This window comes from Aptenodytes patagonicus, chromosome 15 (genome assembly GCF_965638725.1).
Source record: "Aptenodytes patagonicus chromosome 15, bAptPat1.pri.cur, whole genome shotgun sequence".
Classification (NCBI taxonomy): Eukaryota; Metazoa; Chordata; class Aves; order Sphenisciformes; family Spheniscidae; genus Aptenodytes; species Aptenodytes patagonicus.
Window position 1 is genome coordinate 8,138,178 of NC_134963.1, and position 24,340 is coordinate 8,162,517.

The following is a 24,340-nucleotide window of genomic DNA, read 5'->3' on the forward strand; positions in this document are numbered from 1 at the left end:
CCAGCGGCCAAAGGAAACTTAATTCAACGCTAGTGTTGGGTACGTGCCTGCCTGCCACCCTGCAAATCAAAGCTTCATATTAAAGCGTTATTAGAATGTTTCTAAGCCGATTTTGAGATACAATCCCATTGCATCATCAGTACAACACTGGATGGCTAGCCCAAGCGTCTGGCACAGAAGAGGCTGCACACCATACTGTGAACAAGCACCGACAGAACTTGGTCCCCTGCTGTATCACAACTGCCGACATTACATGGTTCAAAGCTATGAAGCAGACTCATCGTTTCAAAGTAAAGCCAAGTCAAATCAGCACAGAATGTAAGCACTGAAAATAGTGTTTATTTGCAGCAGCGCTTGCGTTGTACAAGTGAACTCGGCACTGGGGCCCCCCCTCACATTCAGCCCCTGTGTGTGTTGACTTCCAGAGTTAACAGCAGTTGTAGTTGCAAGCAGTAATATTTCTATCCAAGATCACGTACCAGATTATTTTAAAGTCTGAGGTGATTACTGAAGTGGTTTCAAGATATTCATACTAAATTGAATGAGCTACTTAAAGGTATGTAAGTGACACTGTGTATCTCAGTGCACCCGAGAGGCGAGGTACATCAGTATTACGCAGCTGCCATAGGATAAGTGCAATTCCAACACCCACATCTAAACAAAAGCAACAGTATTTATGGAAAACCTTTGAGAACATGAGTTTAATAAACCAAGAAACATCAGCTTGCACTTCACATTTGTACAAAACCATACAGAAACCACCTGCAAAAAACGTATGAGCTAGCTAGCAAAAATAACAACAAAAAATGGTCCTCAGCATCAGCATGTACAGCTTTTATGGGAAACAAAAATTACCAGATCTAAGCTTTATCTCATGACACTTAAAAATAATAATTTGAATGTCTTTTACAAATACACAATATAAAAAACAGGTCAACTTGAACAGAACATTAACTGAATACATATATATGTATATTTGTGTATATACATATACACACATACGTATAGAAACTCTCCCAATACTAAAATAGGCCATTGTGGTGAAGTTACTAGCATCTGCCATTTAACTCTTAATGGAAGGAGATGAATGTCCCTGTGTGTGTGTGTTTGGGTGTAAAATGGGTCCGTTGTCAGAGAGAATGACTGCAATCACAATCTGAACTGACCAGTGGAGCTTGACAAGGTTATCGCTAGGCTTTCACATTGCATCTCATTCATTAATGAAAGAGAAATATTTGTAAATTATTCATAAAACTTGATGTGGCATCCAACCTGAACAGGAAGTATTTCCCCCCTTGTTACCCTCAATATGAGGAATCATATAACGCCATTTTACCAGAACACAGTATAACTCTTTGCTCTTAGAAACAGAGGAAAAAAAATGGATTTGTACCATCCTACACTGATCTCGATGAATGCAGTAGTCCAGAACAGTATTTACACATGATTGTGACTGGCGTTCTCTCCTTGCTAGCATAAGGACACAACATGGCTTCCATAAAGGCATTTCACATTTTACCAGACCCGCTGATTGCAGACTTTTTGCTCACTTTTTCAGTAGCATCTTGGCAAAATCAGCATTGGACATCTTTTTAGGCTCCTCAGGGGGTTCGGATGAAGCTGCTGGTGAGTTCTGGACCATCCCATTCTCAGCCTTAGCCACAGGATTACTCTGGCGCTGTAATGCACGAGGCATCATTGAAAGCTGCGTCCTTCCCTTCCCTCGCCTGGAGAACAAAAAGTGACATTTAAAAATATCCCAGTGCTCTTTGAACATACTGTTTTAGCTTGTGGAAACAAAAAGGACTTTGTTCACCATGAGGAACGCTCATTTAAATATTATTACTGAAACAAATGACAGGAGTAAGTAGTGCAAAGCTTTCAATGGGTGCCCTTTGAAACAGTATACCTAAGTCCTGGCAGAAAACAACTGCCCAACAGTCCCCAGAAATTGAAGCTCCATGTTTATCTACAGGGCACGTACTATGTAACACCAATGCAATGCTAAGCAGCCAGAGCACTCTAAAAAGATGAAGGAGCAACCTTAATGCTCACTGTGAACAATGGCTGGTTCTCCAGAATGAGAGGACATGGAAGTTATTAGTGCTCGGGTGCTAGCATCGGCTCCAACGGCATGTCTAACACCCGATACTCTCGGTCACTACAGACCTGTTTCTATAGGTAATGTAAAGAAGAAAAATCTGCTTTTCCTCATCAGTCCAGCAACCCAAATTTTTATGGTTCAGCACCTTTTAAATGTTCCCTCATGTTCTAGGTAAGATTCCTACATTGTAGCATATGAAGAAACCCAGCGTTTTCTTTTTAAGCATTGCCAAGCAGTCTGCCTCACTAATACTTACGCTCCATAAACCTGTCGTGGTACTGCAAATTGCGAGGCTCTGCCTGCCTCAGGCTTGTCTGGCACCTTTCGCAGAGGTGGGTTACTGATCGCCACCTTGATGACGTGTCCCTTAACTGTCAGGCCATCCATTTTCAGCACAGCCTGTGAGGCCTGAGCTTCATTTTCATATTCCACATAGGCCAGGCCCTAAATAAGGAAAAGAGGTAACCTACATTAGTTTTAGTGCTTCTTTCTCTGCATGAAAGCTTTTGCTAATAATTTGGCCAACTGATAAGAAAACCATACAGAAAGCAGACCTAAACATGGCTAGGAGTCCCAGTATTCTTTAGCTAAAAAAAAAAAATTCTTATCTACACAAATCTACAACCTGCATTTCTTGACTCTCACTCACAATGCCCTAATTTGTGGAAGAGGTATTAAAAAAAAAACCCCAAGATGCCAGTAAAGTAGATATAATGAAGTACTGCATCAGTGGCAAGTCTTCACTTCTAAATGTATATTATACATATATCCAGGCTGAATCTGGTATCGGACAGATTTGGATTCATAGTGGAAGAAAAGAGAAATCAATCTATGGAGCTAGAACAGAAAGATCCACACAAACTCTCCTGTGATTCTTCACTAAGCTACAACTCGTACCTAAGGAATCAAGTCGCTAACATAGGGCCGTTGCAGCCACCTTGGTTTCAAGAGCAGTAAAACCCATCTTAAGCAGCTCTAACAGAACTGACAGGCACAGTCTCTAAAGAGACTGACATTGCTGCCCTGAGAACAGGGACTGGTGACAAAAGCGTTCTTCGCAGGATATGAATCCACATTGACTTTATGAAGTAACAGTTGCTAACCGCACTGGTAACCAGCTGCTAACTGCTGCTGGTGCACCTTCAGTAATGGGGTCTTATTTCCAGCAAATGGACAAAAGGGCACCCCCCCGGCATCTGCTACGGCAGGCTCCTACAGCAAGTACACTGGTTGGGAGGCATCACCTCCCAGTTCTGTTATTGTTATTCTTTTAAATGACATTCAAACCCTTAAGCGGTGTTTTTGCATTATCCAGTTTCACAGGAAACACAGATTTTATGTAACATTCAAAGTACATTTATTTGTGGTCTAGACAGAATCCCAGCTCAAACCAAGCTGAGAACATGGCTTGCAAGACTTGGGGTACAAGGTATGCATGCAACAGGAACTGTACTTGAGGTATTGCCAAGAGCTAGAAAATACATTTTAAAAATACATGCACATTATCACCAGGATGGCACCTGTTAGAAGTGCCCAACGTGCAGACATGGCCGAGGTGTCAGGTAGAAATTTGGCAGAGCAGCAGCTAGTCTAGAGTCTCTTATTTAACAAGGAGTCATTTATCCCAGGATGGAAATAATGAGCCAGCCTGTCAGAGAGAAGTGGCTCATTTCTCACTAGCAAATCTAATCTTGCAGCAGGTGTTATGAACTATAGCCTCAAGAAACTATAGAAGGGGAGGAGGGGAACTGGTTATACCAGGTAAACCCTATCTAGTCAGTTACTTTAAAAACAAATATTCTTTGCAGACTTACTAATGTCTATTTTTACTATACTGAAAGTGCTGTAAACATCTTCCCCTCCATCCCATTTATATCACACTTTCTTCTTGTGCAATTTAATAAGTACTTTGGAAAAAATCTTCTTCCCCTCCTACTTCTTCTTTGTTGGCACAAAGGCACACTGGGCCATATAATTCCAAGTATTTCCACAAGTTCTAATGCAAAGCCAGGTTGGCAACTTTTAAAATACAAAGCTTACTTTTTGTATCCAAACCTCATGAAGAGCTTCTTTTTGAAGGATTTCTTAAAATTAAGAGTGCATTAAGGAGCCTACCTTGGGTTTTCCAGCTCGGTTGGTGACCAGCCGAATGTCTTTCACATTCCCATGTGCTTTACAAACATCTTCCAGCTCTTCCTTAGTGCAGGAAAATGGCAAACCAGATATAAACAATTTATGTTTCTCCAGTGTAGTGCTATACCTGAACACCTGAAGAAATGAAAAGGCTGTTAGATACCAAACCGCTCAGAGACTCCAGGGATTTCAATCTATTACACTTCCAAAAGCTTAGAGTACTTCATATTTGTGCGATACAAAAATACCTTCAAGTCATGAGTAGTATTTTGAAAGATATTTGCATATAAACATACAGGCATACACTAAGGACTTGTAATTCTAAGAACAGACACTTCTAAACACCTATGTCTCCTTCACAATGAGAAGGGCCATTGGTAATGTCTTCTTGCTCAGTTGTCACTATCTGAACCATTAAGTTTTTCTGTACAATAACTCCGTAATGCAGAAAACCACTGATTATACAACTGATATCTAGTACAGACCATTAACAAGAATCAGTGGGTTGTGTAATAAATGCCCACAGCTGTATGACTCAACCAAAAAAATACTTCACAGATTGAGATGCTCAAGTAGGAATCTGGGTACCTCACACCATTAACAAGCTGCTCAGATTAGCTTACTCAAGATTTGCAGAAATCTGCTGATGTCAATCCTGGTTTATGGCAAAGTAACATAAGATGCAAGAACTCCCAGAAAACAGTTATACTGCCAAGACATAACGTTACCATTCCAAACTAGCACAACATGAATTCATTAGATGCAAGCCCTCTGGAAGCAACATATTCTGCAGCTTTCCTAAGCAGTCCCGCTGTTCAACCTATTACTGGAAAGAATAGAAGTTTACCTTAAAGTCTGGATTCTTGTTCTTGTCAACACACGGAGAAACAAACATTGGTCTTCCCTCCACAACTTTACGATCCAAGCCAAGAGCTTGGAGAGCAGATTTTTCTTCCTTGAATTCTACATAGCAGTAGCCCCGGAAAGTCCCCTTGTTGCTGAATACTGGACGGATTTCTGCTACCTCCCCACAGCTCTCAAAGAGATCTTTCAGCTTCGCTTCAGGATCTGCCATGTTGTAGGAAAGGTTGCTGACAAAGACTGTGACATTATCTTTACTGCTGTCATGTAACACTTTGGGGATGTCTTTTCGACTGGTAGATGCCTTTTCCTTTTGGTTTGCTGGGCGATCTGGCTTTTCAGGTCCACTTCTTCCAAACAGCCCGGTTTCTACCTCCATGTCTTCTTCAAGAAGTTCGCCATCACCGTCTCCCTTATGCCTCTTGCTGGGCTGCTCTGCTGATAAATGAAATTGAAAGCCTTACTAGAAAAAAATTACACCATTTCATTCACCATTGAAATTAAGCTGTCCCCCATTACCACTATGGAGTTTGGAAATAGCATGTGAAACCACAAATACAATGACAGGTCTTAGAGACACAAAATAAAAATCTCCCTCAGGTTTTTAAGAATAAGTAACAACAGATTATTTGACCAAGACAGCAAGTATTTAGATGAAAGCAACAAGGATATTTTTTCCCTTTTTCTGTCGTTTACAACTACTGATTCATGTTCTTTCTCTTTGGCTAATGGTTTTGTTTTGTTTTGTTTTTTAAAGTAAGAAAAACAAAAATGTAAAAGCTCCCAAAACTCCCAGGGGCAGCAATCTATTAAAATCTTCTGTTACCACCTTCCAAGAGACTGCTACAATACTGAATAACCCAACTTAGACACATGCCTCAGTGTCATTTGATGAGTCAGGAAAATTACTTTTTTTTTTTAAAAACAAAAAAATAAAATCACTATTCCCTGAAATAAGAAAAACCTAAGAAAACCCTATAGCAGTTCTTATGAACATATACTTCTGTTGACCAAAAACCATTCAGTCTTGCTTTCATTTCACTACCAAAGATCTCCTAGGAGAAAGAGACCCTGAATAGACAGCAGCTCTGAAGACACCAGTGATGGCACTTCCTCATCTACGTCTAACTGAAGGGAGGCAACCGATAATCCTGTTGCCAGAGATCTGAAGTTTTAGGTTGGTTTTTTTTTTACCTTCTTCTTCTTGTCCCCATTCACCCTCATCATCATCATCTGCTTTGCGCTTGTCTCCAATCCTGGTTTTTTTAACCTTTTTGGAAGCTTTCTTTTCTGCCCGAGCCTGCTTTCGTTGTTCAGCTTTCTCCTCCTCTTGCTTTGCCAGAGCAGCTTCTTTCTCAGCAGCCTACAAATACGGAAGATTTTTTTTCTAGTGATTGCAGATTACAGAGCATTCTTACATGCTATTTTCTACAGTGCTGAACCTGGAGGGTTTTCTCCTAAGCTTCATGAAACACAGCACTAATGCTGTGATCATCATTTAAAGCACAACTCAATTGTTTGCTCTTACAGCTTTCCTGGGGTGCATGTTACTCTCGTATCCATCCAAGGGTCAAAAGGTGAAAGATAAAAAGCATCAAAAGACATTAACCATAGTTTTAAACTAAAATCAATAGTTCTGAGGCTTTAAGACAATTCAGGCTTATCTATGGGAACCAACATTAGAAATCTGACATTCAGGCAAGCATGACCTTAATATGGGTATTTCCTATAAACTGCTTAGGTAGTTCACAGAAAGTTCTGACCTTTGCTCTTTGTTCATTAACTCGAGCTAATCTGTTTTCTGTTTTTTGAACAGCTGCATCCCAGTCTTCCAATGTTCCTAAAGGATAAAAAAAGCCTTGTATTTAGCTTTCCCATAATTTGAAAATACAATTCTGGTAAAATAAGAGCCAATGAGTTCATGGAACTTGCTCTTAATATTAACCATTACACATGAAAATTCTAAATATAACGAGTAGCCTTCAAAGAAAAAGAAAACAAAAACCAAGCAGAGCAGAAACCTCTCATTTATAATACAACACTCCAAACAGGCATGGAAAAACCCAGTAATTTCAGCAGGCTCCAAGTCAGGCCAGAAAAGAAGAAAAAAAGAAAAAAAGAAAAAAAGAACTGCTTGTGTATACTACAGTAGTGAAAAGAAAATAAGCCTTCACCAGAACACAAAACACTAGATCACAATTCACTCTGTATCATTGTACACTAACTAGAGTGGGTAAAACGAGACGACGTGCAGTTAATTACCTTCTATTCTCTCCAGTGTGAGCAGCACCTCACAGACGTGCTCTGGATAGTCACTTGTGCACTGCACAGCTCGGTGCAAGGCCTTCCTGCAGTGCTGAGTGTCACCATGAGCTCTGCAGTAGGGAAACCATGGCAGTAAGGAGCCAATCCTCCACATCAAGATTACAAGACAGGACAGTTAACTACATTCTATGCAAATGTTTTCCCTCCTTTCCTAGCAAACTCGCACTACGTGCTGTTGCTGTAATACTTCTGAAATACACTGCAGAGCTGCTGTAAGAACCTCAAAAGCGTATTATAAACCCATATGAAGTATACCCATGCTCAGCATCTAAGTCTTGTCTCACACATATGAGGAAACTAAAAAGTTACATCTTCCAACCAGCCAAGCTCTTACCTTTCTAGGTTATAATATTCCAGCCACATGTTAGCATATTTGGCATTCCCTTTAGTCATAATGTTGTCCCAGAGTTCTCTGGCTTTCTGCATGTTGTTACATAAGCGGGCCTGAAACAGAGCATCCAAAGTACTCAATATAATTTAGGATTATTTGTTCAACACCGTTACCCCCTGCCTCCCCCCTACCCCCCAAAGCAAGGAAACACCACAGATGATGCACGCAGACCCAGGAAGATACATCTGCTCCTTAGAGCGATCAAAGTGAACACCTAATGCAATCCTAGTACTGAATAATACTTCCCTGCCCAGCTGTTACATCAATCTTGGTTTCTGGCTCCCACATACATTTTGGTTATTATAAAATAATCAGATAGCTGCTTCTGAATTTTTCCTTTTGTCATTATTCATGAATGTACCTAATAGAGCACTTAAACACAAACCCAGTTCTCAGTCTAAGAGAAGTGCTTAGGAAAGGGAGCAGGGGACAAGGGGAAATGGATTAAGACACCCAAGTGGGATTCACCTGATCTAACTGTAGAGGTACACGAGTACGCTAGACAGCTGACTTATTAGAATTGCTTTAGCATAAGCTGAATCACACCTGGATGCACCTACCTTCTCCCTCCACTAAGTGGACAGAAAGCAATAGTAATTAATTAAGGTTCAGGCCCACATTGTTCAGGAGGATTACAATGCCTGAGACTTTGCCAAGCCATCCCATGCATTATGGATGAGGGAAGGGCTGTGGATGTGGTCTGCCTGGACTTTTAGTAAAGCCTTTGACACCGTTCCCCCAGCAGTCTCCTGGAGAAACTGGCTGCTCATGGCTTGGACGGGCGTACTCTTCGCTGGGTAAAAAGCTGGCTGGACGACCGGGCCCAAAGAGTGGTGGTGAATGGAGTTCAATCCAGTCCGCGGCCGGTCACAAGTGGTGCTCCCCAGGGCTCCGTATTGGGGCCAGCCCTGTTTAATAGCTTTACCAATGATCTGTACGAGGGGATCGAATGCACCCTCAGTAAGTTTGCAGATGACACCAAGTTGGGTGGGAGCGTTGATCTGCTTGGGGGTAGGAAGGCTCTACAGAGGGACCTGGACAGGCTGGATCAATGGGCTGAGGCCAACTGTAGGAGGTTCAACAAGGCCAAGTGCCAGGTCCTGCACTTGGGTCACAACAACCCCACGCAACGCTACAGGCTTGGGGAAGAGTGGCTGGAAAGCTGCCCAGCGGAAAAGGACCTGGGGGTGTTGGTCGACAGCCGGCTGGATGTGAGCCAGCAGTGTGCCCAGGTGGCCAAGAAGGCCAATGGCATCCTGGCTTGTATCAGAAATAGTGTGGCCAGCAGGAGTAGGGAAGTTTGTACTCAAAGTGGTGAGGCCACATCTCAAATACGGTGTTCAGTTTTGGGCCTCTCACTACAAGACAGACATTGAGGTGCTGGAGTGTGTCCAAAGGAGGGCAACGAAGCTGCTGAAGGCTCTAGAGCACAAGTCCTGTGAGGAGCGGCTGAGGGAACTGGGGTGGTTTAGCCTGGAGAAAAGGAGGCTGAGGGGAAACCTCATCGCTCTCTACAACCACCTGACAGGAGGTTGTAGCGAGGTGGGGGTCGGTCTCTTCTCCCAAGTAACAAGCGATAGGACGAGAGGAAATGGCCTCAAGTTGCGCCAGGGGAGGTTTAGATTGGATATTAGGAAAAATTTCTTTACCGAAAGGGTTGTCAAGCATTGGAACAGGCTGCCCAGGGCAGTGGTTGAGTCACCATCCCTGGAGGTATTTAAAAGACGGGTAGATGTGGTGCTTAGGGACATGGTTTAGTGGTGGACTTGGCAGTGCTGGGTTAACGGTTGGACTTGATGATCTTAAAGGTCTTTCCAACCTAAACGATTCTATGATCATGCCCAGAGAAATTATAGCACAGAAGTAACATGACTTATCCTGATTCGTATGAGCCTGTGGCAAAGGAAGGAAAATAAAACGTCCACTTGCAGACAGTGACTGCACCAGCACATTGATACCTGTACTAGTTTGAAACTAGTTAGTGTAGGCAGCACTAAATCAGGCAGGATTCAAGGCAGTTTACAGTCTTAGCGTTCAGTACCAAGCCACTGTGGCTAGCCCACTAACCAAGCTGCTCACAGAGCTCTGTACCATACTGCAGTCACAGCAGTATACACATGCTAACAGTCCTGACAACTTTCTCAAAGAGAATGCTGTTTCTCTCCTGGGATGTCGTGCTTCAAGCCTGAAGCTATGCTATATGCTTGACCAGTCCAGGCACAGGAGTGGAAGAAGAAAGATTTACTCATTGAAGTTACCCAGACAAAATGCCAAAGTACAAGAGGATTGCATTCTGTGGTTGGAATGTTAAAACGATCAATTTTCTCTAGTCTAGCAATTTTAAATACAGTAGATAGAAACATCACCTCAACTCTTGCCCAGTTCTGCATGATGGTGCAGGATGGATCTCCACTTTCACTGAATCCTGGGAATAAAAATAAGTACTGTTTGTGAATGGCTCTTGGAAATAAAATGTTTATTAAACAAGTTCTACATTGTAGATGAAATGTTTATCTGTAGCTTCCTTCAAATGTTTGAGACACTTGAAGACAAGTTAAATACTGTGTGGAGAACTAGTCTTGTAAAAATTATTTTGAACAAGAGAAAATATATTGGATGATTTAACTTACGCTCTTCTACTTCTTGTTTCAAATACTCCACAGCACGTGCAAATGCAGACCGTAGCTCTTCTAGTTCTTTACTCGAGTCTTCAGAAAAAAGAAAGAATTACCTTAAAATAACAATAATTTAATTTTCATCTCCCACCCACTAAAACCTCTTCCCTAACACCCACAATGATTTTATTGGAGGGGTTGGGGGAGCCAAAGTTTATTACTTCAGTAAAACTCACTACATGCATAATAAAAGAAACATCAAGTACCTAAAATATAAGGCAGGGCATTTTTGCAACAGCACAATCTATTCTGTCAGCAAGGAGCTGCTTTAAATCAACTAAGTTCATGTATTTTTATAGACACTAACTGGCCAGAAAGTAATTTTTGTGGAAGATATGAAGCTACTGTTACTTTTTTTTTTTAAAAAGTGATACCACTGTTTCAGAGAGGTACACAGAAAACAGTTTAAGTATTTATCCACACATGTATCATATATACCTTGTGTAAAATCCACCCTTCTTCTCAGGTAATCAAGATATGCCTGCCAGATTTCTACATAGTCCGTTGCCTGAATAAAACCTGCATTCAGAGCTTTTTCAAACATTTCTGAAAGAAATAGGGAAAAACACCCCCACACAAACACACTTACTTTTCAAATATTGACAAAATTAGCAAGCTACAGTGCATAGCACAAAGAAGTATATACACCTTACATTTATAGGAAGAGAGGAAAATACAAGAAATCCTACATACGCTAAATTGGTTTAGGAAGCAAATGTAAAAGCCAGTTTAATTCAGTAGTGTTCATGCAAAGTTGAAGTAAATTGTTCACTCAGAACTGAAGCTGCTCAACAAAAGCAGCTTTGCCCTAGAAGCATGCTACCATACATTTCCTCAGCTTTAAGACTGATGCAGCAGGATGAAAACAAATTCTACAGCGTCCTACAGATCACCGTTTGTCACACATTCGTCAGAGTGCAGAGAGCAGTTCTGTAGCGTAAAGAAGTCTTGCCGAGATGATCTTTCTTTACCAGAAATAATGCTGTGATCAACTCTATGCCTCTCCATCGCCAAAAGGTATCGAATCCACAGCCCAACTGTCCAGGGACAGTTCCTAACAGCGCGGTCATGAGCAGACAAAACCAACTCTTTCACTTTCAGCTGCCGGTCCTGAAATAATCATACAACAAAGCTTTCAGTTCCTATTAGCCAGAGAGCCCATCTAAGACATACCAGCTTATAAAGAGCCAACACCTTAAAAACAGTACTTCCATTTTATATTCAAAAAGCTAAGAAGAGATGGGCATTTTAAATTCTGTAGTCCTAAAAACCCAGTGAACACCTTCAAAACAGAAAGGATATGCTCAGGAGCAACACAAACAAGAACTCCATGCCGTGTTCAGTCTGCAATACCTAACTGTCAGGTTCTAACCAAGCCAGTTAGGTATTTTCTGCCAATGACATAAATATAATAAAGGCACTGAGTAAATTCCCAACTGTTCTTAGTATGTTTAGAAAAGGATACAAGAAAGAGGGTGCACACGCAGCCTACTCAAGGGAGGCAGGCGCTGTTCCACCCGCAACCTGCTGTCTCAAGCTGGTAAGATAAAGACATGACGGAACAACTCAGCCTAGATAAGCCTCCTGTAGCGAGTTACACTGATCTCTTAAGAGACCAACCTTCTGTCCACATGAAAACCCTGCCTCTCAAGTTCAATATGATTTTCGAAGTGCACTAACTAGCCCACATGTAAATATAGATAAACATCTGGGTTTGCTTTGGCTTGTTGGTAAATTAGTTATTTGTTCTCCACTGTAAAATATTCAGGAGAGCACTGGCAGCCCTCAAACAAGCACTATCATTAATTTATCTGTCTCCTGAAGGACAGGCAGGCTCCCCAGTCATTCAGACAGCACTGAACTGCTTTGCCTACAAAAGCTAGAAGAAAAGGAAGGACATCCTCAGAAACAATGCCTCTGGATGACTAGCTACCAGAGACAACGCCAGGGCTTACAGTACAGCTGGTTACACCTAGTCAACTCTTTGCCAGATAGTGCAAGCCTCGATGCCCACACCCACTTTAATTCTGCAAAGAAAATACACAGCTGGACGAAAAAGTGAGCAAATGCTCACTTGATCCATAAACACACCATCGAAAACAGGAAAAGAACAAAGGTGAGGTGAAAATCAGTTTCTGAAGAATTTAAAGACTAAGGGGCAGGATTGAGGTAGAACTTACTGGTCATTCGTTCATCAGCCACTAAGATTAAAAAAAAAAAAAACCACAGGAAAATAAAACCGCAAACATCTATTTTTTTTCCTTACCAAATATTGGTTGTAGCGTGCCCAAAGATCGGGCACAAGGCAATTCTCAGCCAAAGCCCTCTCATAGATCAACTGAATGCGAGCTGGATCACCTGCTTTCATCTCAAAATCAATGTAAGCTTGATATTCTGCTAGCTTTGGTGTTTCAGCACCAAGCTATAAAACAAACAGAGATACAAAAAATTAAAATCTTCTGAACAAGGCATGATTGAAACAGTTCGATTGTTACTCAGAGTAGGTCTCATGCAAAATTTCACACAAGAACTTGGCCTCTAAATATCAGCAGCTTTTGATTTTCATGTATCTCCGAATACCATCCTGGTTCTGAAGCCATTCAGATCCCTACTTTTTATTCCTCTTAGCCCAGCGTGCTCGTCAATGCTGGAAGAAACAGCCAGAGTACTCATGCGCACCCTAGGGTAGCCTGACACAGTCAATAGATTCAATAGTTTCCAGTATACCCAGTTGTGAGGCTTCTTGTCTCACATTGCTCACAGCTGAGTCACCTACCAATACACAGCTGCTTTAGCTCTGTGACTAGAAAAATAATAAAGTTTGGAAAAAAAAAAAAATCACCCCAAAGCAATTAACTCTTAGTTTTAAAGCAAGGTATAAGTAACAGCATTACCAGTGCCTCTTCATATGGTTTACACTTCTCCAATTGCTGTAGAGCTTTTTTGTAATTCTTTATTATTGTTTCTGGTATCGGATCTTCTGACCATTCCTCATATTCAGCATATGAAGCCTCCATATCTATTAAAATGGACATGAAACCCCATCAATAACTTATTGGACTAAATAATCAACATTCAACCTGTATTTGATTCTAACACATTTGTATTTCTGTTTACACTTTTGTGTCTTAACTGTCACACTACCTCATGCTTATAGGGTTCAGACACTTCATCTTATACAGTGCACTACAACACAAACTCAGGACAAGTTATATTAAAGCTACTGATTTTGATTCAGAAAACCAAAGTGGCGAGATTTTCCCAAGGCTTTAAAGAAGAGAGACGAACCCAAATTCTTTCACTATGCAAATGAAGAAGTCAAAGAACTGTGCTTAACTCTCTCCTATAAGCAAAGCTACAAGAAAAGGGGCTTAAAGAATGAAGCAGATAATAGGGCAGAATTCTAACAATCCAGCCGCCAGCGTGTACTATTCCCTACCAACCAAGGTTCTTATGTAGTGATCATCACAGCTGAATTCCTAGTTCCTAATGGTCATGTTTTGTGCTCATCACTTGTACTTTATATAGCCTCAAATTATGCACTGAAGAAACAGATAAACCGAGTTTCAATGAGTAAGAATACTTCTGAACAAGAGGGATCTGTGCACCATTCAAGAGGCCCTAAAGACAGGCAAATGTCATTGATTAAAGAATTCACAAATACTACAGCTGCGGTTTGTGTGGCTCTACCAAAAGAATAATCATGACTAATGCCTAGGTCACCATAACACAGCTTATCCATGCCACCTCTCCAAGTGCACCGGCTCTCACCTAATAGCGGGATCCCCAGCTGGCGCCTGAACAGCATGTGGATCTTCTCAAGCTGGCTGCAGAGCATCTGCTGCTGCTCAGATGATGGAACGCTGCCAGGAGCTGGCTACAAACAAAAGGATCAAAAGTTAAATCAGTTCCCTCAAGCCTGAGCTGATGAACTTGATGGGGTATTGTTTATGGGTTGGGGGTCTGGGGTCCCAATGACTACACGATCCTTGAAGAACAGACACAGACAACTTGCATTTCAGGTCACTGCTGTGAGAGCTAGAACTTGGAAACTGCTGGACTCAGAAGCTGGATGAATGTGAAAAGCATTCCTCACTGAAAGCTGACACATGCATTGGGAAATGATAAGCTGAAAAAAACGTAAGCCGCGTGTGATCATGCCACTTCACAAACCCACTGGGCTGCCAAATAGTTTTTCCATAAATCCCTGGTGTGTGGACAGATGATTTAAAACTTCCAGCTTTCTTTGAATGAAAGGGTGTTCTCCCATTACTCCTTTGGTAGAGCATTTCATAGAATGGTTTGGGTTGGAAGGGACATTTAAAGATCATCTAGTTCCACGCCCCCACACCATGGGCAGGGACATCTTTTAATCTTCCATATCTTATGTAGTAAATGACAAAAAAAAAAAAGTATTCACATTCTGGCCATCTTGTAAAGGTATCTTTTGCAGATGTCAAACAGTATGACAGGGATAATATACCATCATCCAAAAGTCACAAAAAGGGTGAAATAATGAATGAGTTGAAAGCTGAAGTACAAAACAGTCTCGAAATACAAACATGATTGACTATGCGCAAAAACATTCACTGGCAAGAACACTGTTTCATAACAAAACTACTCAATTTAAAGCTATTCTTGTCAGTTCAAGCTAAAGCAGTAGAATGAAACTTTGCTTCTGGATGTGAGATTTTATGATCTTATTTAAACACAAATCCATTACTATATCAACTAAATACACAGAATGTTTTTCCCAGGCCAAAGGGTCAGTTTCTACAGCTGAAAAGAAACAACTGTGTGACATTACATCTCAGAAGAGACTGATGAGGGGGCAGCACAAGACAACTTCAGAAACTACACCACAACTTGTTTCTTACAAGAGCCCAGGAGACTGGCCTTACCTGTGCCGTTTCCAGTATGGCATTCTCAAACTCACGGTATGCTTCCCATAAAGCTGTTCCTTTTGTCACATGCAGTCCAACAGCAGTTAATGCTCTCTCAAATATTGAGCGAACTTTCTCAATTCCTCCTTCCTGGCCAATGCCACCAATTGAATACTGGGCATATTCCAACCAAATTTCAGGACCTAAACAAAGTTATGGGAAACAGATGACCTAATCCCCTCAAAAATAAAAAAGGCATATCTCTGCTTCCCAAACACCCACAAATAGACCAACACATGACAATTTTCTTTACCATCCAACGTAGCAAAGAAAAATTAAAATATTTTATTCTAGGCTCTTGGTTCAGTACCAGCTGCTACAATTGTCTTCTGAAAGAAGTCACTCTTGTGGTCGTTACCAACACAGACTGACTCCTGTATGCCACCTCTGGTACACAAGCTACATCAGAGATTCATCAAGACTCCCCCCTAACAGCAACTTGACTTTTCTTGCACACATGTGCAGAGCTGGGACCACAAAGCTGTCGCGCTCCTACAAAACTCAGATTAAAGTAGGTCCTTCTTCTCTTTCCAGACTCCTGTACTTGCCTGTTCAGCAACTGCTTAAGCAGTGTAACTATGAAGGAGGAGGATTTGCTAGAACAGCATTAGCTGCCTGGCACCTCTCCCACCAATAGCAATATCTGAGCAAATTAGGTTCAGGGACCCCCAGCAGACACTATCCAACCAATGGATGTTAGATTGCCCATCTCAGGCTCCAGAAGAAGTCTTTCCAAACCCCAGGTGCAATCCATCCAGCAGATCCAGAGGATACTCCCTCTCAGTTCTTCACCTCTCCATTCCTTCCTCCTGAACGATCACCAACGCCCTGTGAGGCTAGATATGCCGGTGCTGTAATGTGACATTTTGTATATAGCTTCTGCAAGGAATTCGCCTCAATGCTACCAAGCCCTCTCTGCTTCTTCAGGCTTTCTGTTTTCAGCACCTCACCACAGTACCCGAAGAGCACACAGTTACTCAGTGCTTTAAGCTAAAAGTTTTAAGCTACAGCTGCAGGCAGCTCCTGAGAAATGGAAAGACAAGACACCACGTACTTCCCTCACGTGTAATGAGGATGACCAGAGCCTGGTACCGCAGCATGGCTAGGGTTACCTACTTCGCAGGGTTTCAAGAATGCTGTCCCACAGACAGTAACTATGTTCTGAAAGAGCTGTCACATAGTGGAAATGGCAGTAGAGACAGTGCTAACCAACACAGAAGACAGGAGTTGAAATAAGCCTTTTAAAAGCATTCACTTTCCTCAAAGAAAGAGCTAAAGAACCCATGATGGGTAAGAGAGAAAGCATTCCCTAGGTGAGCGCAATATCTGCTGCTTTTAGAGGTTAGAGAAGTGCGAAATACGCATTCGAAACTTTTTACAACATTTGTGTAGAAGATCTTCAAGACTGCAATAGTACTTAAAGCATTGCCTGTGAATGGCCTTTAACTCCAATGCTTCAGAAAAAGATGAGGATCACTTCACACTAACATTTTTGATCCAATTTCTGCATTATAACAGAAGGATGAAACTTTCCTAGAAAGAGAAAGCCATAATCTGAATGCAACACAATACATTTTATAGCATATATTAACAACTTACAGATGTAGTCTTTCACAGCTCTCTCAAACAGCTCATAAACTTTCTCTCGCTCAGAGCTTTCAGAAGCCATTTTTATCTCATCCTTCAACCAGTCCAGCCAAATTTCTGAAAGAAAGAAGTTTAGAATACATCACCAATGTTCAGAAAGAGTAAGTTAAATCCACCTGTTGAATTTTTTTATGAGAGTTTTTAGTAACAGACTTAAAAATGGGGAGAGGAGAGCAATTTTAGCCTCCACAACTACTCACAATAAATTTAAAAGAAAAGTTTGGTAGAGACCTTTTCCGATTAGTACTAAACAAGCGCACTTCTATTTAAAGAGAGCAGAAGTTGCAAGCAGCAATTTACCAGTACCATGGGCAGAGGATCAGTATGAACCAGAGAGGCATCCAGAGGTACACCTTTCCTCACACTTCTACAAGAAACAGTAAATGGCTTTAGAGGCTGGAAGTTTCCACATGCATAGGAGGAAACCTTCCCTTGCCAAGGCTAAAAGCACACTCGCAGAATAGCCTCTGCAATATTTACATTGCCTCTGTGTTATGAATAAAAACCACCCACTTCAAGGGCTACCTGCAATTTCCACCAACATCTTTTGCTGCTTGCCTGCAAAATTTAACTTTTGGCAGCAATTTGTCTGCACTGTGAGTCACATTCACTGACTAAGCGACTGAAGCTGTTTCAGTGCTGCCATCCCACAGCTGTATATTACCAGCCCTACAGCAAAGGCAGCAACAAGCAAACATACACCTGTCCCTGGGCTACAGCAGGTCGCATCCTGGCAGCAACTCCCCCAGCTAACAGACGGGCAGACTAGCGACTGGAGTAGCTGGGCACACACAAACACCCCCCCACACCAGTCCCACTCTACCGCAGCAGCCTCTGGCAGAGGACAGGACAGGACAGTGCAGTTGCAAGAGCCAAGAGCTCGAATTCCTGCAACAAGCTCGCTACCCTGTGCCTGTCAGAGGCCAAGCTCAATGCTGGCCGTTAACACCAGCAGCATTCAGAGTTTAAAAAGTCCCAAATTTGTTGTTTTAGGTTTCTCTGGACTGGAACAATGTTGTTGAAGCCTGGCACAAGCACATCATTTCACTGCTGAAACAACGGTATTTTACACAGACAATGCTTAAGCAGTATTGACTGCAACATCAGCAGAAGATGCTCTGTACCTTCGGTAAGTGGAAAGAGTTCACTCATCTTCTGACGAGCTCTTCTGAGCTTTACCAACTCTCCCTCCTGGCGCAGCAGCTTTATCAGATCCAAGTGACAGTTATAGTCAAAAGCATTGATGGAAAGCTTTAAAAAAAAAATTTTAAAAGCACTGTTGAGTGAGAGACATGAAGAAATCAGAAAACATTTAGCAGAACAGAGTATCATACTGCCTTTTGGGGCATACAAATCTCATCATGTGTCCACATAGCCAAGACAACACCTACCTTCCTGCGCAGCGCTGCACCAAAACTTCACTATTGTTTGCAAGATGCTTTCAGGTCACAAGGAGACATCTATAAATGTCTCCCACTTCCAAGTTTAACAGAGCTCTAAAGTTAAGCTTAGAGCTTAGCCTACAGCTCTAAGCTCTAAAGGTTACTGCTTAGCAGTGCAAATGCCAGCACCAGAAGTACAGTAGCTACCAGCTGCAGAAACAGACCCAGGAGTGCAACATGAAAAAAGCCTTCTTCAACAGAGCCAAATGTGTTTTAATTTCTTCAAAGGCAATTAAAAAAACCTCAAACAGCTAGCAAAGTTTTTTTCGATGACTACAAACTGTCCACTACGGCCCTCCTCTCTAATTTCCCTCTCAAAAAACCCCCAAACGCCTAGTTTCCAATTCAGACTCCAAACATTCACGTCTCGACAGTTTCCAGCATCAAGCTACGCAAGCAGCCACGGATATTTGTTCCGTTACCGCCGCAGCCACTCCAGCAGGCAGTCACAAAAAAGAAGACCCCACGAAGGCCGGGTCTCGCCCCACTCCGAGGTTTCCCGGAGGGGAGGCGTCGGTTCTCCGGGACGAGCCTTCCCCGCGGCCGCTCCTGGGGCCGCTCCCGCGGGGCGCCCGGGGCCGGCGCGTCTCTCGTAGCAACGCGGGCGGGCCACGAGCGCAGGGCCCGGCCTCGAACACCTCTTCCCCTGGGCCAGGAGCCGGGACCGGGCGGAGGCCGCGGTGCTGCCCCACCACCCCCTCCCCACGCCGTCGCCGGCCCAGGCGGGCCCCACCTGCTCCTCCAGCCGCTGGATCTCGGCCTCATTCTCCTTCTCCTCGTCTTCGCCATCGCCAGACGAGTCCGAGTCACCCTCATCCTCTGAGTCGCCCCCCGACTCGGGGTCGCCCTCCGGCAGCCGCTTCTCCTCCTCCGCCGCCACCGCAGCCGCCTCGGCTCCCGCCGCCGCCATCTTATGCAGCTCCCTTCGCAGCCAGCCGCACTCCGCCGCCTGCCGGGGCTGTCCCCGCGGCGCCTGTCCCGCCGCCGCGCACTGCCGCCGGGCGAGCGCTCCGAGGGGAGGGGCGAGCCGCTGCCCGCAGGATCCCGCGCTCGGCCGCGCACCGGGTCCGCGCTGCGGTGAGCGCCGCCGGGGCCGGACCCCTTGTCTTCTCGGCTGGGACGCCGGCGGTGCCGCGGTCACCGCGGGGCCTGGCCGTCAGGGGGCCTCCGAGGAGGGCCGGGGCGTGTACGGCGCCGCCCGCCCGCCATATTGAGTGTGGCCGCCGCGGCCCGCACACGCGCTGGGTGTCGCGATAAAAACGGTGTCGTGATTGGAAACAGCGCTTATCGATCGTTCTAGCGACAGCGCGCGGTTTTTTCCGCAGGTGGCCATCAGCGCTCGCCCCCTTTGCACGGCACCCCCGGCCGCGCTCGGCGTAAAACGTGGGCGCCCGGCGGCGCCAGGCCTGAGGCAGCGCGGGGGCGGGGCCAGGGGGCGGGGCCGTCCCGCGCGAGGCTATAAACGGGCGGCGCGGGGCCGCCCGCCCTCGCCAGGCTCAAGATGGCGGCCCTGAGGGCGGCGGGGGCGGCGCTGCTGCGCCCCGGGCGCGGGGAGGCGGTGGCCAGGCTGGGCTACCACAAGAAGGTGAGGGGCGAGGGGCTGCGGCGGGACGGGACGGGACGGGACACGCGGTGGCCGTTGGTGACGCGGTGCTCTGGCAGGTGGTGGATCACTACGAGAACCCGCGCAACGTCGGCTCCCTCGACCGCAACGCCAAGAACGTGGGCACCGGCCTGGTGGGCGCCCCGGCCTGCGGCGACGTCATGAAGCTCCAGGTGACCTTGGGGAACCGCTGGCACCGGGGAAGGGGGTCGCCTGGGGCTGCTGCAAGGCCCAAACCTGTCCCCTTCCCCTCAGGGGTGCAGCGCGGCCTTCCCTCACCCTCACCCACCCCCGCCCTGAAGTGTTCCCTGGGGCCCGGGCAGGCCCTATCCCGCTCCCAAGGGCTCGGTGGGAGCCAGAGCCCTGCCTGGGCCTGAGAGGGTGGCTCAGGGTGGCTCTGGGGCGCCTGGCGGAGCCGAGCCAGCCCCTGAGGTGCCACTGATGCTCTTGCAGGTGGAAGTGGACGAGAACGGGAAGATCATCGATGCCCGTTTCAAAACCTTTGGCTGCGGGTCAGCAATCGCGTCGAGTTCACTGGCAACGGAGTGGGTCAAAGGGAAAACGGTAAGGGTCCCCGCCAGAGTCAGAGGTGACACTGCAGAAAGCCTTGGAAGCTTCAAACCTGCTTGTGTTCTCTGTTGGGACCGCGTAGGAAACGGTGGTCTAGGAATCCCAGTACTGACTTTGTGCAGTGCGGTACAGTAGCTTAGAAAGCAGCGGCTGTCAACCCTGTTAGTGGTCTGACTTACAGAGCAATAGTTGCCTTTTCCAAGAACCTCCATTAATCTGCAGGGAAGTACTTTGTGTCTTATGCAGAGAGCAAAAACATGCTGATCATGGCTTCTGAAAGAAAGTTTAGTTATGGAGTGTCTTTAGATTACACTCTTTTTCTGCCAGACAGGAAACGCATTTCTATGTTATGATAAAAGGTAAGCATAGAACAATCCCCCCAGTGGCACTTAGTCTGTAACACTGGTATGCTTTGGTTCATTCCTGCCACTGCTCAGTCTGAGGCATTCCTTAATTCCGACGTCCTTCACTGCCCCGGCAGTTGAGACGTTCTTCCGTGTGGATTCTGTTGGCTCTGGAGCATTAAAGCACTCTTACAGCAAATGCCTTTGTAGCCCGTGTTGTGCCTCACGTGACCAGTGACTGACTGCACGCGATCTGTGTTTCAGGTTGACGAAGCGTTGAAAATCAAGAACACGGATATCGCTAAAGAGCTCTGCCTTCCTCCAGTCAAACTGCACTGCTCTAGTAAGTAAAGGACCAAACGGTGAAAGTTCAAACGCAAACTCGTATTTGAGAGGGAGGCTTCTGGGAACAGTGCAGATGCTTCTGAATGTTGTTTTCCAAATAAAGTTTCTGCACAAGGAACAGCTAAGGTTGGCCCACAAGAGAAACTTGCTTATCTTGAGATTTCGGGGTTATTTTACGAGTTTTCAGATCTCTTTTGTCTTTTGGACTCTCTAGCTCAGCAGACTGATAATAAGTGTTCCGATTCTGACATTCTACTTCTAAGATGCCGACTGGTGCTACCTGCAGTGGTGGTCACTGCTGGCTGCTCTTGTTTTTACGGCATCTTTTGTTCTAAATGATTGTTCGATTGTTCATTGTCCTTGAAATACTTGTCTTGTTTGTAGTGTTGGCTGAAGATGCAATCAAGGCTGCCTTGGCTGATTACAAGTTGAAGCAGGATCCAAACAAAGAAGAGTCAGAGAAGAAAGCAAACAATGCCTAAACTGACTGTAAAGCTTGTTCTCATTCCACTTAAATTTGCAGTGCAATTATTCTAGCTATTAGTAGGATCCTGCGCACTACTAAATGAAGCTGTAAGATACGCACAACTTACGCACAATGTGTCACTGTTGATGTGTGTACAGCCACTCTTACAGTGCTTGCACGACTGGGATGTGGGTATTTCAGCAGCTATTTCAGCAGCCTGTGTCCTGTCACGACTGTGTTTGAAATGTTAGAGCGAAGAAGACTGCTCAACTGCGGAGAACTCGGTGGCTTCTCTCTGGAGAGAAAATCCTGCTGTTCCGGTACTGGAAGGGCTGCACTTTTTTGGAAGATGTATAGTTTTGCCTAATATTTTACAGAATTTAGTGGGAAACATTGCCTTGGTCTTAATGTTTATGTAGAAACTGCAGCTCAGTCTGTGTATCAATGCGGTATACAAATGTGGGGCAGCATGTCTGCCTGGAAACTACAGCTGTGTCGGAGTTTCATTTCGCAATCTGTGTGCGAGTTCCTCTTCTCCGGGGTGCTGGGACACTTCAGCAGGCACTAGAGGGCACTGACAATACGCTGGTGGGAGACGAGCAAGTAGCGGCTGGGTGCTGGGTGCCACCGCTCCAGGAAGCACAGAGCCGGTGCTAGCAGGGCTAGCTTCTGCTCGCGTCCTGTCACGACTAATGCTTGCTTTTTTCTTGAAGCCCCCGTTAGAGGAACAATCTTAATTTTGGAGTGTCTTCTATACGAATTCAACCTTTGGATGGGCCAAGTGCTCTGTTAAAAGAGAGTAAATACACCCTCGGGTTTGAACCCAGGAGGGGAATAGCGTAGCCGGGATGCAGAGCTGAGGGGGAGCTCCCAGGGGAGCAGGGGTCGGTCTGTGCCCGCTGGGGATGCCTCTGCATCAGTTCAGCTGAGCTTTGCCGGAGAAGTGGGTCGTGGGGAGAGCGTGGGTGATTTCACCTACTCGAGGATTCGCAGGCTGAGCGTGTGAGCTGGCTTCCCGGGAGCTGGGGGCACACCAGTGTTTGAAAATTAAATGTTTTGTGGTGATCTGGCACGGCTTGCCCTCTGTGCTCCAGGCCGCCGTGCTCTCCTGTGCCTTCTGGTGGTTCCTCTTCCAGGGGAGTATTTCCATAGATTTCCAAAACAAACAGAAAACACGTTTGAAAACTTTGCCTGCTCTTAAGATTTTAAACCACCCAAGAAACCTTACTTGCCTTTTTTCATACCTAGGGTGTTTTGAAAACATTAAAAACTGCATTTAAAAATAAGTGGCTCGTTCTGATGTATCTGTCCACGGCTATATATATTTTTTTTAATGCAGAGCAGGCCATGTGGTGTTGCTGCTGTGGTTTGTTGCTCACAGGACGGATCTTGCAGTACCTCAGCTTGGCACCGCCCCACGTGCTGGACGCTGGCCCTCGGCACGGCCCCTGTCTCCTGCCGCCCTCCTGCAGCGAGGAATGTGCCTCGCTCCCCAGGAACAGTCCTGTGGTTTCCCAGTTAAAAAAAAAATCGGGGAAACTTCAGACACCCACGTCCGCTTTGGGGCAGAATGGGCTCATTGTGCTCCCAAGAGCTCCTCGAAAAATGCAAGAGGGAGATAAAAGCCAGCGCACTCTCCCAAGGGGAAAGGTTGTCCTGATGCAGGGACACAGGGACACATCCCTACCTGTCCCATGGCTGGGATAAAATGCAGGGTTACAGGGATATGGGGATGTGCAGATGCAGGGACATGGGAATGCACGGATGCAGGGATATGGGGATGTGCAGATGCAGGGACATGGGAATGCATGGATACAGGGATACGGGGATGTGTCGCCTTCCAGGCAGAAAAGCCTCTTTCGCCTTCCAGGTTTGCTTGCCATCCCCGCTGGGCGCAGCTGCGTCTGCGCCGAGGCGTGCGGCAGCACCGCAGCTCCCCTGCCCTCGGCTGCGGGGTGCAAGATAAGAGTTTCCCAGAAACGGCGTGTTGGCGTACAGATTTTGTGAACGATAAGCGCGTCCCCCCGAGTCTTGGGGTTTCATCCACACAGATAACCTTCACCCCGAAGCACAGGCAGGCCGGCTGCATCTGCCGAGCTCTGGGAGCACGCGTGGATCCCGTGGGGCTGGAGCCGAAACCGGCTGCGCCCCAACACCAGCGCGATGCCGGGAGGGCCCTGAAGGACCGGGGAGCACACAGATATGGGGACTGTGCCTTGGCCACCCTGCAAGTTGCAGAAACACACAGGAGAGTAAATCTGCGTAGGAAACGTCTTTATTACTAGCTGAAGGGGTTAAGAAAATAAGGCAAAAATCCAGCTGGGCTCTGGGCTGCCCTCGGGTCATGGCTTCGGGCAGAAAAATGAAAGGATGGGTCCTTGCCACTAAATCCTCTTCCCTTCTCCCCTTAGCTGGGCTAGGATGGCCAAGGTCATCCCGTCCTCGTTTCCTCAGTGGTCACAGCGATCAGCAAAGCCAGCCCACGGTGCCC

The 24,340-nt window shown here is 45.4% G+C and overlaps 2 protein-coding genes across 3 annotated transcripts; one reads left to right on the forward strand and one right to left on the reverse strand.

Moving 5' to 3' along the window:
• Nucleotides 1-319: 319 nt before the first annotated feature.
• On the reverse strand, nucleotides 320-19,431 carry SART3 (spliceosome associated factor 3, U4/U6 recycling protein). 2 transcript variants are annotated; one of them, XM_076352508.1, is made up of 19 exons: nucleotides 19,255-19,431; nucleotides 18,204-18,330; nucleotides 17,032-17,136; nucleotides 15,391-15,575; nucleotides 14,261-14,366; nucleotides 13,384-13,508; nucleotides 12,756-12,911; nucleotides 11,461-11,599; nucleotides 10,928-11,035; nucleotides 10,445-10,522; nucleotides 10,181-10,239; nucleotides 7,758-7,867; nucleotides 7,361-7,473; nucleotides 6,862-6,938; nucleotides 6,293-6,461; nucleotides 5,085-5,533; nucleotides 4,220-4,372; nucleotides 2,361-2,548; nucleotides 320-1,727 (listed from the first exon to the last, which is right to left on the reverse strand). In XM_076352508.1, exons 1-19 carry the CDS (start codon nucleotides 19,429-19,431, stop codon nucleotides 1,547-1,549), a joined length of 2,805 nt encoding a protein of 934 aa, XP_076208623.1. In that variant the 3' UTR covers nucleotides 320-1,546. The 2 variants fall into 2 exon arrangements, with proteins under 2 accessions (XP_076208623.1, XP_076208622.1); XM_076352507.1 differs by having other exon boundaries at nucleotides 5,085-5,536.
• A 582-nt stretch (nucleotides 19,432-20,013) lies between these two features.
• On the forward strand, nucleotides 20,014-22,336 carry ISCU (iron-sulfur cluster assembly enzyme). The gene is made up of 5 exons (XM_076352755.1): nucleotides 20,014-20,106; nucleotides 20,184-20,297; nucleotides 20,578-20,688; nucleotides 21,303-21,381; nucleotides 21,768-22,336. The coding sequence occupies exons 1-5, from the start codon at nucleotides 20,023-20,025 to the stop codon at nucleotides 21,863-21,865; spliced, it is 486 nt and encodes a 161-aa protein (XP_076208870.1). The 5' UTR covers nucleotides 20,014-20,022; the 3' UTR covers nucleotides 21,866-22,336.
• The last annotated feature ends 2,004 nt before the right edge of the window (nucleotides 22,337-24,340 follow it).

What these genes read in the sequence shown, in the direction of transcription:
- SART3 (XM_076352507.1), bottom strand. Translation starts at nt 19,431, where the DNA reads ATGGCGGCGGCGGGAGCCGAGGCGGCTGCGGTGGCGGCGGAGGAGGAG. An exon ending in ACTCTTTCCACTTACCGAAG is followed by an intron (nt 17,137 to 18,203) that starts GTACAGAGCATC and finishes TCTTTCTTTCAG; the next exon opens with AAATTTGGCTGGACTGGTTG. An exon ending in TTAATGAACAAAGAGCAAAG is followed by an intron (nt 6,462 to 6,861) that starts GTCAGAACTTTC and finishes CCGTATTTGTAG; the next exon opens with GCTGCTGAGAAAGAAGCTGC.
- ISCU (XM_076352755.1), top strand. Translation starts at nt 20,023, where the DNA reads ATGGCGGCCCTGAGGGCGGCGGGGGCGGCGCTGCTGCGCCCCGGGCGC. An exon ending in GGCTGGGCTACCACAAGAAG is followed by an intron (nt 20,107 to 20,183) that starts GTGAGGGGCGAG and finishes GTGCTCTGGCAG; the next exon opens with GTGGTGGATCACTACGAGAA. An exon ending in AGTCAAACTGCACTGCTCTA is followed by an intron (nt 21,382 to 21,767) that starts GTAAGTAAAGGA and finishes TCTTGTTTGTAG; the next exon opens with TGTTGGCTGAAGATGCAATC.